At 36.1% G+C, this 12,348-nt stretch overlaps 3 protein-coding genes across 3 annotated transcripts in view; all 3 read right to left on the minus strand.

Moving 5' to 3' along the window:
• Window positions 1-12,348, minus strand: part of LOC134846899 (dynein axonemal heavy chain 1-like) — a 513,436-nt gene that overhangs the window by 277,112 nt on the left and 223,976 nt on the right. The window lies entirely within an intron of this gene.
• Window positions 3,988-5,102, minus strand: LOC134845991 (probable thiopurine S-methyltransferase). Its single transcript, XM_063863142.1, has one exon. The coding sequence runs from the start codon at window positions 4,811-4,813 to the stop codon at window positions 4,076-4,078; it is 738 nt and encodes a 245-aa protein (XP_063719212.1). The 5' UTR covers window positions 4,814-5,102; the 3' UTR covers window positions 3,988-4,075.
• LOC134846258 (innexin unc-9-like) overlaps window positions 7,525-12,348 on the minus strand; it is a gene marked incomplete in the record, with an annotated part of 40,883 nt that continues 36,059 nt past the window's right edge. The window contains 3 exon segments of the mRNA XM_063863535.1: window positions 7,525-8,075; window positions 8,429-8,592; window positions 11,707-11,902. Of these exon segments, the coding sequence (XP_063719605.1) occupies window positions 7,657-8,075; window positions 8,429-8,592; window positions 11,707-11,902 (779 nt within the window).

Here is a 12,348-nt window from a genome sequence, read left to right on the forward strand (position 1 = left end):
GAACTAGTGCTCACAGTTAACAAAATCTGTTACGCTCCGCCATCTTGCTTGTTAATTTATACAATAAAAAAAAGTCTCGTATCTCGATGCATTAACATTGATTTTATATCAAAGTAGGCCAGCGTAAATTGCATAGCCAGCGGGGACCTATAACTGTCGCTACGTGGTTACGTAATTCAACACACTTAGTGCTTAATTTACATCTTTTTAGGCATTAGATAAATCTTTTCTACCTTTTTCAGCCGAAACAGAAAAACACGTCATTTCATATTTTTTGTGTGAATAACTGGTTCTGCTTGTAGTTCTTTGCACTACTGACCACAATATAAAAAGATTTGTTATGCTTGGACATCGCATGCTATTTAGCGTTAACACTGATCAACAAATCTCGCATACCATTGCATATATAACTCGAAGTGTGCCAGCGTGATATCTATCACGGGCTGAAGTGAAGGCAAAACATGACGCCGATCAAAGTCTTTAACTCGCAAGCATATATTAGTTTTAGGGAATCATTACATCTTTTTTTTAATAGGAAAGTCTTTCACCTTTGTTCAGTAGCTTGTTTGGAGATGATGATTGCAATCCTTCAATGTTATTCTTTCCAACTCCGTTAAATCAATATTTTGAAAAGTGACGCAGTATAAAACTGAAAAAAGATTAAAAACTGAAACAAATTATTAAAATATTAAAAATTATAAATTAGCTATGTTAGTGACCTATGGATAGCAACTAACGGTTTGAAAAAATCTATCAAAAAAGAGGCGAAATCGGCAGAGACCTGGGACGTATCACGATTTTACAAAAAAGCCAACTTTTCACTAAAAAACTGATAACACAAAAACTAGGAAGAATTAACCAATGTGCCTCTTTACAATCCCCATTCCAACGTGCTTCTTTGCCTTCTACCCACACTTGAAAGGAGCAAAATTCAGCTGTTGAGTAACAAAAAAAGGAAACAAAATTATCAAATTTTTTGAATAATCAAAAATAACCAACTTTAATTTAAAACGTAGAAAAGACTTTATATGCGTTGGAATACGCATCTCAACAAAGTGAGAAGAATCCAGACCCCACCTACTTCGTGATACTGGACAAGACCACTGATATGTATGATGTAGTCATCACTCACGCTATCACTACCGGCTCTAATTATTACTCCCGGATCTGCAATGTCCAACAAAATAGTCATTTTAGTAGGGTCGGTAGCTCACTAAGAGAAGCAAGACCGCTCGTATCAGGCCGAAGCCTTGAATGTTCCGACTGCCTTTTAAGGTCTATGGAGCATTAATAAAATGAAAAATATCAATGTAATAGATAAAATAAAAATGAAATTTTTTGAAAAAAATTTGAGATTTTATCTAAAAACATCCCCCCACACGTCATATTAAGTACAAAGTAAATAAGTTAAGGTAAAAATAAGTGCTAATCAAGTTACGATATTGGGCTACAGATAGAAACAAACATTTTTGACAAGTTCTTCGAGACACAGGAGAAATAAGCAAAGCAGTGGGACCAGCCACGATTTTTCAAAAAAAAAAAAACAATTTTTCACTAAAAAATTAATTACCTACAAACTAGGAAGATTTAACCAATGGCCATTATATCAATATCAACATACGATACTGAGCTACAGAAAGCAACAAACATTTTTGAATAGTTCTTCGAGACAGAGGAGAAATAAGCAAAGCCGTGGGACGAAACACGATTTTTCAAAAAAACCAATATTTCACTAAAAAATTAATTACCCAAAAATGAGGACGAAATAACCAGTGGCCATTATATCAAAATCAAGCTATGATATTGGGCTACAGATAGCAATAAACATTTTTGAATAGTTCTTCGAGACAGAGGAGAAATAAGCAAAGCAGTGGGAAGAGCCACGATTTTTCAAAAAAACCAACTTTTCACTAAAAAATTAATTACCCAAAAACTAGGACGAAATAACGAGTAACCATTATATCAAAATCAAGCTATGATATTGGGCTACAGATAGCAATAAACATTTTTGAATAGTTCTTTGAGACAGAGGAGAAATAAGCAAAGCAGTGGGCGAACCACGATTTTTCAAAAAAGCCAATTTTTCACTAAAAAATTAATTACCCAAAAACTAGGACGAATCAACCAGTGGCCATTATATCAAAATCAAGCTATGATATTGGGCTACAGATAGCAACAAACATTTTTTGAATAGTTCTTTGAGACAGAGGAGAAATAAGCAAAGCCGTGGGACGAAACACGATTTTTCAAAAAAACCAATTTTTCACTAAAAAACTAATTACCCAAAAACTATGAGGAAATAACCAGTGGCCATTATATCAAAATCAAGCTATGATATTGGGCTACAGATATCAACAAACAATTTTGAATAGTTCTTCAAGACAGAGGAGAAATAAGCAAAGCCGTGGGACAAAACACGATTTTTCAAAAAAGCCAATTTTTCCCTAAAAAATTAATTACCTAAAAACTAGGCAGATTTAACCCGAGATTCTCTCCGTGGCGTAGCGAGAGTCTCTGTATCCTCCGGGGGGAGGGGGGAGGCATTTTACAAGAATTTAAGTCAATTTTACAACCATTATTTTAGCATTGCAAGCATTTTAGTCAATTTTGGTATTTGTAACGACACGTGACAAAAATTTTCAATCTTTTTTCTGTCATTCGAAAATTTGAAGAAAAAAAAGAAGTGGAAAAAAATCGATTTAAATCGATTTAAAATCGATTTGGATCGATTTCATTTTAGGTCAGATTTAAGATCCATTCAAATCGATTTAAAATCGACTGGAATCGATTTTTTTAGCGTTGAAATTAAATCGATTTAAATCGATTTAAAATCGATCCAAATCAATCTGAAATTTTTGTTTTGACTAACTTACTTTTTTTAAACTTAAATCGATTTCAATCTAATCTGCATACTTTATTCATACTAAAATCGAAAAATCGATCGAAATCCATTTTTGTCAGTGCGGGTAACCATTTAAATCAAAATAGCTAACGGTTTTGTTGTCGCACAAGGATTCGTCGCAGAAAAAAAAGAAAAGAAGAATTGAACTCCCCGATAAAAAATTCCGTCTAAACTCTAACTAGATGTCAGTGATAACTGATGGATATCCACTACCCTGCTCGAAGGATATCCACTACCCCTGATTTTTTTGAAAATTTTAAAAATTGTTATTGGAATTTGTATTTCGATCTGAAAACGGCCTTTATATGATGTATCACTTGATATTCTCTAACCTATATTGCGTAGAAAACGAACACTCTAATGGCTAATTTAGAGGCGGAGTGGGGGAGGACCCCTCGCCAGGTATTTGAAACCGCAACCAACCAAAAGGTACTAATTTACGATTTTTTCTAAACATCGACCAGCACTAATATTTCTCTTAAGAAATATTAGAAGAAATAGCCCTAGAGTTCAAGAAAAAGCCCTAGAAGAAATAGCCACAAGAAGTAATTTTTTCAATTTTTGAAAAAGTTGTTTGCTGTATATTAGTTTTATTGGCAAAATAGGATTTTTTGAAGTAAGGATTCCAATAAAACATTTGATCTTTGAGCTCCTAGAAACTCTATGCAGAAGGAAAGAGTTTTTGGTGAAAACTGTCAAAAATTGCCTAAAACGCGTTTTTTTGCTTTGGGATAGCTTGAAAAGTCAATTTGGTCTACCAAAAAAATTTCGACAGTCATAACGAGGCCAAACTGTGCGTTTTGTGCATTGTAAGCGGATTCCGCAACAAGGACGCTCCCTTTGTTCTTCTTTTGTTCTTTACTTTCCTTTGATCGTTCCGACAAAATTTTCACATGTTTAAAGACTTGTTTCTGGAATCCAGGAACATACAGACACAAAATTGTGCTCCTATCCAGTGCACAGTTTGGCCTCGTAATGGTTTTTTAAAAAATTTTATGAAATTCCACCCTCGAGAAAATTCAACATTTGCCCCTGAGTCATATTTCTTTCTTGCCCTTAAGAGGGTGTAGTCAGAAAAAATGCAGTTTCTTACAAACTTGTTATTCTTAATACATGTCCAATAATTTATCAAACTTGCAAGAGACATAAAATGGCGCGAAAGATTTGTTATATTTATTTTTTGATGAACACATAAGCGTGATCATCAATGGTTTTCAAATTGTGCATCCTCAGAAAATTGATCATCATTTTGGCGTTCCCATGACTTGCCTCTTCATCACCAACGCTGAATGTTTTCTTTTCGACCGATACAATATCGAAATCGTCTCCCAGTTTATTCACCAGTTGTTCATGCGGAACACTGTATGGAATCCCATTGTAAATCGATAAGTCATACTGGTAGAGTCCAGTCAGCCATCGACATCCAGGGGCGGTGAGGAGCTTCATCTGGTCATAATACTTCATCCGGTCATCGAACTCAATCTGAGCCCCACTTTCCCAAACTGCTTCGAATTGACCTTCAATTTCGGGTCCAAATTTGAAGAAATCACAGCAGTAAACTTTGATTTTGCCATCTTTGCTTTCAAACAGTTTTCCCTCTATTTCAGGAACGGTTTTTTCGGTGTAATCAATTTGATCACGCTCGAATATTTCTCGACACGGCCGCTCGCAGAACTCGACTCCGACAGTGACATGACCCTTGTCGGCCAAATATTTGATGTCGCACGTTTTCCCACAGAGGGGCACCAGCACTTTTTTCAGGGGTTCTCCCTCGGGGGCTAAATTGGAATAGTGTTTCATTAAGTTCCAGTTCACAACAGGACGATGCCATGGTGCGATTCCGTTCTCGTAACGAGTGTTGTAAAAATCAAAAGAGTCTGTATACTCGTTTTGCATTAGTGTACTGCTCATTTTTGTTAATTGTTTAGTTTAGCAAGAAAAAGATGAAAATTTACAAATTGTCTTCAAAGTCTTTGAAATTTGTTCAAGAGCCGTTGCTCAGTGCCTGAAAAATAGTTCAAGAATGCGAGTTGTAAAATCTATCAACTATGAAGATTTGTATCTATCCAAAGCTAGATTAGGTTAAACTACACAGATAAACTCAAATAAGCAAAATGTGAAGTGTATCTGAGAATTTGACGTGTTTGACTTTTGGCTCTTTTGTGGTAAGTTTTAATCTTCTTGGCTCACTGGTCTCTCTAAAGTTGAAACTTACACAGATTAAATGAAAGTAAGTGTGGGGCAAGGAGCGATAACCTTGACTGGAGAAGTTCCACTTGGTTAATCAAGATTGCCTTTTTTGTTATATCGCTTATAATCTTATTGTCAATGTCTTCAGTTAAACACCACAAACTTATTTTCAAGATGGCGTCAACATGATCATAGATAGGTTGACTAATTCGCAAGAATGAGATCTTATTATGAAACTCGCCACTCTTTTCCCCCAACTTCTCAATTTTTATCTGCATTTATGTTAGACATAAAAATAAACAAAAAACTTTGAGTTACGAAACTAGAAAACACCTCAAATTTTAAAAAACCAATTCTTCGAGGCTAAAATACCAGAGCAGAGGGGCGGATCTAAAATTTTCTCGAGGGGGGGCGGATTTTCAAAAAGTTTTGAAAACTTTGTGGACTTTTCTTTTAGGTCGACCAAATTGATTTTCTGAGCTCTTCCGAATGACTGTAAAGACCCTATTTTGATATCTCTACGCCGCAGGCAAAATTATAAAGAAAAACATGCCAAAAAAGCATTTTTAGGCACTTTTTGGAAAACTTTGACCAAAAATCGTCTCCCCACTCAAAAATAAAATACGCTAAAAATCGCTCTCGTGTTCACTTTCTAACAAGATGTAACAGAATCAACTTAAATTCAATCCATACTCAGTGGCCAATGGCAAGACTTTCAGTTCACGTTAAAATCAACGTTGGCCTCGACTATCATCATACGTGACATAGAAAAGTGAATTAAAAATATCGAAAATTAACGGTACATTTGTACATAACATTCGCAGGAAATCAACCGCAATGCCACTCAAAAAGACTGTTTTGCGAATTGTTTTAACAAAATACTTTCTTGACTTACAATTATAAAATGTCCTTTAGGCGCATATCTTTTGATGACAGGCAGACCCTGATCTAGAATTATTTCGAAAAAAAAATTAATAGCAAAATTTGAATTCAAAAATCATCAAGTTTCAAGAAATTTATACAAAAAAGAGTCTGCCAATTTGTGACGGCAAAACTGTCTATGACATCATGAACATATATTTTCACTTCTTTGTGGATATATACTAAAGCTAAACTCGATAAGCGATCTTCTTTCATGTTAGATCGTAGGTAGTTCTTCAGCAGTTTCATACTGGAGAATGAGTGTTCGGCATTGGAAACTGTTACTGGAAGGGTTGCTCTAATTTGGAGCAGGGGGTACACGACTGGCATTGTCGACTTGTGACAAATTTTTAGGGCCTCAGTGAAAATTTCTGGTATACCGCTGTAAGGTGGAAGCGCCACATATTCCTCTAGACTTGGAACTTGCTCCTAAAGTCACCATCTGCCAGTACGTTCTGGTACATATCAAACAAGTCGTCAAAATCTTCTTCAGTTACATCTTTGTCTGAAATTCTGACTGGTCAATAGGGTTGATTTTGGTCATAAAGTTCAGTCATTTGGAGATTTAAGCGTTCAGGTTACTATTATAAAGATCTCCAATAACGAGTGATAATTATGTGAATTTGCTTTTGTCTGGTTTTCATCATTTGTAAAAAACACGAACAATGGGCATTAGATGAATACAAAAAGAACGTGGAACAATTTGTTCAACTACAATGCAAAATTTCGAAGCATCAAAGGGTCTGAGCAAGATGTATGAAAACAAGGAGCAAGATGTTCACAAAACTAATTTATACTTTCAAACAAACTTTGCATAATACGCTTTTTTGTAATATTTTGTTCGCCAATTTTTTAACTTTTTAATAATTGAGTTTTCATTATCAAGCAAGTGTTCGTCAAATTGTGTTTGGTTAAGCAAAGTAAGTTTTCATTTACTTGGGTGCTTTTTTGAGGGGAATAAGTTTTTTTTATATAATAAGGTGATTATTGGGGGAAAATTGACATGTAAGATTCTAACTAATTGTCGGGGTTAAAACAGATTTCGTCCATCGAGAGATTTTGGAGGGTTTGATTGAAATCGACAGTTTTTGTTCTGTTTCAATTTTTCCCCTATTGCATAAACTCACTTCGAGTCACCTGGCTGTAGGCGCCACTCGCGGCATTTCCGTTAACCTTTCGTTTCTCGAAACTAGTTAGCTTTTCAAATGGATCAGCCCGGCTGTGTGCATTCAAAATTTCAAAGTAATAACTTTTTAAAAAAGGACAAAATCTGCTGGTTTATTAAAAAGGACCAAATTAAAAAAAAATTTTTACTAGGACCAAATCTGTCGAGGGAAAAATCTGTTAGCAGTAAATGTCGGGCCTAAATTGATTATTCCGTTGCTGTTTTTACTCATGCTCTTCAAAATACTTCATGCTGTGTAGCTTAATTGTTCCTCTGCAAATTCAGATATTCGTTAAATTAAAAAAAATTATAGTTGAAAATAATAAAACACTACAGAAGCTACTCAATTACTATTTTCGTATATAATAAGCACGTGGAACAAAATTATAAATAAATTTTGGAACAACAAGAAAAATATTACAGAAAAACCTCAAAATTAAAAAAAATCAACTTAAAACTTAATCGTTATAAATGGTTTTCATACATCCAAAATATCATTGTTTGAAGCGTTTGAAAGAGCCTCTATCTGTTTTCTAGCTTGCATTCCGGTCATTGCTCCTCCATTTGAAGCTGCCAGCGCGTAAGTGGGCGCTGCTGCGTACATATTTGACGGTTGACACGTGTTCGGGTTATTCTGCTGGGTGAACATCTGTTGGATTTTCGACTTTGAGAACGGCAGTGTTGTCGGCAGTTTGTGTTCTCCGACGTATATTCCAGCGGACGCGCGGGAGTGAAGACTGCCTGCACCTCCTGTGTTGTAGGGACACCCCCCGTTCATCAGGGCGTAGTTGGGGTGGGAGTGGGGGTGGGGGTTGAGCATGGACTGTTGCAAATCAGTGGAGTTTGCAGCTGAGGGGTGGATGTTGTTGCCGGCTGTCGTCAGAGTGCTCCGAATGCCTGTTCAAAGAGACAAAATCTGTTTGACATGCGTTGCAATAGTTTGTTTCCGTGTGGATAATGTAAAAGAGGGTTTAACTTGATCTATAAAATTATCCAATCGGCGGGTATGGACGTGTAAAAAAAGATACCTGTAAAGCAAACGCGTGAAACTTTATAGCAGAATTCTACAACTCAGGATTTTTTCAAGGTTTTTAGCTTATGTGCCTGCTGCTTGTTTGAAATAATCAGGGCTAATTTTATTCGATATTAAGGTTTGTTTTAATAATCTAAATTCTCATTTCTTAAGCGTAATAAATTATAGATGCTCATCTAGTAGCACTTTTTCCAAAATATTTTTATATCATGCCCACCGATGTGTTTCTTTTTGTAGTTGTCCCACAGGGCTGCCACCAGTTCGCTCACTATGATGGAGTTGGTGTTCTTGCTCAGTAGTCGTATCATGAACACCCCGTCTGGACGCAAGTAGACATTCACAAAGCGACGACACAGCCTCTTGTCCTCCTCAGTGTTGTATCTACAAACAGCAGGATTCACCACTGGTCGCTATCGTAGAATTTTTTACTAAGAAATCTTTCAATGTACAAAATTAGGCTCTAAGAACTTTACAAAAAAAGGACTTTTTCTTATTACACAAAGTTGTAGGAAGTTTTGCTGTGAATTTCATTCCTGGGTTGAGGTGTTCGACTTATATTTTGACCAAATTCGGTCGAACACTCGGATAATGTGCGAACCACAATTTCGAAACATTATAATCAAAAAATAGGCGAGCACTATTTCGGTTCATGGTCGATGACAAAGTCAAAATAAAATTTGGTCGAAACATAGTCAAACACAAAATATGGTCGAAACATAGTCAAACACAACATATGGTCGAAACATAGTCGAACACAAAGTCGAGCTTAAACAAAGTTGAAACAAAGTCGAACAAAAAGTCGAATACAATGTGTGGTCGAAACATAGGCGAGCACTATTTCGGTTCATGGTCAAAGGCAAAGTCAAAAATGATTTTTGGTCGAAACAAAGTCAAACACAACATTGGTCGAGTCATAATCAAACACAAAGTCGAGCTTAAAATAAAGCCGAAACAAAATCGAACAAAAAGTAGAATACAATGTGTGGTCGAAACAGTTGAACAAAAAGTGCGGTCGAAACATAGTCGAACACGGTCTCGAAACATAGTTGAACACGATTCCGGTTCGCGGTCGATTCATGGTCGAAGAAAAGTCAAAAATAAGGCTTAGTCGCAACAAAGTCAAACACAAGATAAGATCGAAATATAGACCAACCCAAGAAATAAATCCCACACGTAGTCGATTTTAAAGTAATACTCACACGTAGTCGAACAAAAGTCCAATACAATGTGTGATCGAAACATGGGCAAACACACAGTGCGGTCAAAACAACGTCGAACACGGTCACGAAACATAGTTGACCGCACGGAGAATGAGCTTCAACTGATCTTGGACAAAATTCAGAGAAGCGGTATTTTGCGAAAAACTAGTAATTATTAGTTTTAATGTACTAAAGAAAAAAAATTTAAGATTTTCATGCCATCCAAATTAAAAAATCTGATAAATCAAAAATTAAGTTGAGTCTATGTCAGAACGAAAATATTAACTTATTATACTAGTTGGTGGTGAAAAAGATCAAGGTTAAACAACTTTTGAATTACATAATCTATACAGACTCCATTACGAGGCCAAATTGTGCATTCTCTGCATTGTAAGCGGAATCCGCAACAGGTCAAAATCAGATTTGTCGCGGAATCCGCAACATTGCTACTTTTCTTTGATCTTCTATGCTGTTTTGGATTCCACAAACAAATACCTCAATCATTGTACCGCTCAAAATCGCTCGAAAAATAGGCGAATTTGCTGAATCCGCAACTGTATTTGCGTAATACAGAAGAGTTTGTGGAATCCACAAACAAATGCTAAAACATTTGTATTGTTAAATTAAGCTGTTGCGGAATTCTCAACTGTAAGTGGAATCCACAAATGGTAAGTGGAATCCGCAAATTGTAAGTGGAATCCGCATTTTGTTTGAGGATTCCCGATACATATATTTATATGTGTAGTAGCCTTTAAAATTATATCTTTTTAATACATGATTTGATTTCACTAGAATAGAAGATTACTAGAATAGATCAGTGTTTGGGATTAATGGAATCCCAATTAATTACTGACCAGTATTTGGGATCAATGAAATCCCAAATACTGAACTAATTCGACGATTTGCTATGCGTTGGGTTTCTAATCACTCTCAACCTAATGACTCCAAATAATGGATATATTCCATATTTATTCCACATTATTCCAGTTTTTGGGATTTCATCAATCCCAAATGCTGACCAGTATTTAGGATCGATGGAATCCCAAATACTGAACTATTTTGACGATTGCTATGCGTTGGGTTTCTAATCACTCTCAACCTAATGACTCCAATTAATGGAAATAATCCATATTTATCCCAGCTTTTGGGATTTCATCAATCCCAAAAACTGACCAGTATTTGGGATTGACGAAATCCCGAATACTGACCTAATTTGTCGATATGCTGTGTGTTTCATACACTCTCAACTCAATGACGTCAAATATTGAAATTTTCCGGTATTGTGTTTCCAAAATACTAAAAAATGACATCCACCGATTTAGTTAACCAATGTTTTAGGACTTGTTCGTGGATTCCGCTGACAATGGTTAAGTCTTTGCTTTCAAAATCCGCATTGCTAGAGATAAGAATTTCAGCTAGCTTTTATTTGTTCATATGCAAGTTCAATATTGAACAAAATTCGGAATCCACTCACAGTTTGCGGAATCCACTTACATTTGCGGATTCCGCTTACAATTTGCGGAATCCACTGACAGTTGCGGGATCCAGAACAACTAGCTATATTTGCTTGTTGCGGAATTCGCAACAAAACAAATGTGCCGACAAAATTTACGTTACAGGTATTTGTATGCGGAATCCGCTGAAATTTTGTTTGTGGAATCCACTTACATTTTGGAACATATTTTAAGACTTGTCTCAGGAATCCAGGAACATACAGACACAAAATTGTGCTCCTATCCAGTGCACAGTTTGGCCTCGTAATGTCTGAAAAAAGTTTGGTCGATACAGCCAGTTTTGGTCGAGTCGGTCGAAACATAGCACGCTAGGGTTGAACGCAGTCGAACATATTTTTGCTTCAGTTGAGTCGGTCTAGATATAGCCGGTTTGAATCGAGTCCGTCGGAACATAGCCTTCTTTGGTCGGGTCGGTCGATACATAGCCATCTTTGGTCGAGTTGGTCGAAACATAAGTCGAACACCTCAACCCGGGTTCATTGTATAATTATTTCTAACCACTGAGCGGTAATAACCTTGATCAAAAACAAAATTGAGAAAACTGCCTTAGATTATGATGACGATGATATTTGATATTCGGTCATTAATGTAGCTGTGTCCTAATTTATAACCAATTTTTTAAGAAAATTGATCAAACCTAACGCTGTTAGATTCAAAAACTTTGGCTCTATTTCGGTAAGATTATGCCTATTTCGGTAAGATGATGCCTGTCAATGATGCCTGTAATTTTTTCTGAATATCGAAAGGGTGGTTCATTTGAACAACAGTGGAGCTAAGCTGACCTCTCTGTGAACTTGAGGTGTTTCTTGATGTAGCTGAGTCTGTCTAGGAAGCAGACACTCCTCACAATCCACTCGAGGAAGTTGATGGAGGTGACTATGGCGATGAACATGAGCCAGAACCACACAAACAGGTAGATCTTCTCATTGAACAGATTGATGCTCAACACACACTGCACTGTGTACTGCTGCACGTTGCCTAAGAAACAAGAAAGAAATTAAAAACATTTTTTTACTGGATTTTGTCTTGTTAATTATCTCCTACCCCCCATGTTTTGATGCAAGGCAAGTGGGTGCTTTGTAACAAAGTACACATATTTGCTTAGCTGTTGAAATAGTTCTTCAAAGAGGTGGAAAATCTTTATTTGGTATCATAGGGAGGATGGTTAACAAGATCCTTCTTACCGAATTAGAAGCGATAATTAGTTTGTTTTAGTTATGCTATTTAAAAAAAATAATAAGTAGAAGAATAATGCGACGCATCCATCTTTTCAATTAGGAAATTTGATAACTGAATCTATTTTTTGGTTGTTTAATTTCTGATAATGATTAAGATAGCCCCCAATGAAATCACTTTTCGATCCGTAGCTCAAGGTAGCTTAACTTTGAAAGCACTTCTAAAGATATCTATTCTCAAGCACGATT

Source organism: Symsagittifera roscoffensis, chromosome 5 (assembly GCF_963678635.1).
Source record: "Symsagittifera roscoffensis chromosome 5, txSymRosc1.1, whole genome shotgun sequence".
Classification (NCBI taxonomy): domain Eukaryota; kingdom Metazoa; phylum Xenacoelomorpha; order Acoela; family Convolutidae; genus Symsagittifera; species Symsagittifera roscoffensis.

Coding starts and splice junctions, on each gene's coding strand:
- LOC134845991 (XM_063863142.1), bottom strand. CDS start 4,813: ATGAGCAGTACACTAATGCAAAACGAGTATACAGACTCTTTTGATTTT.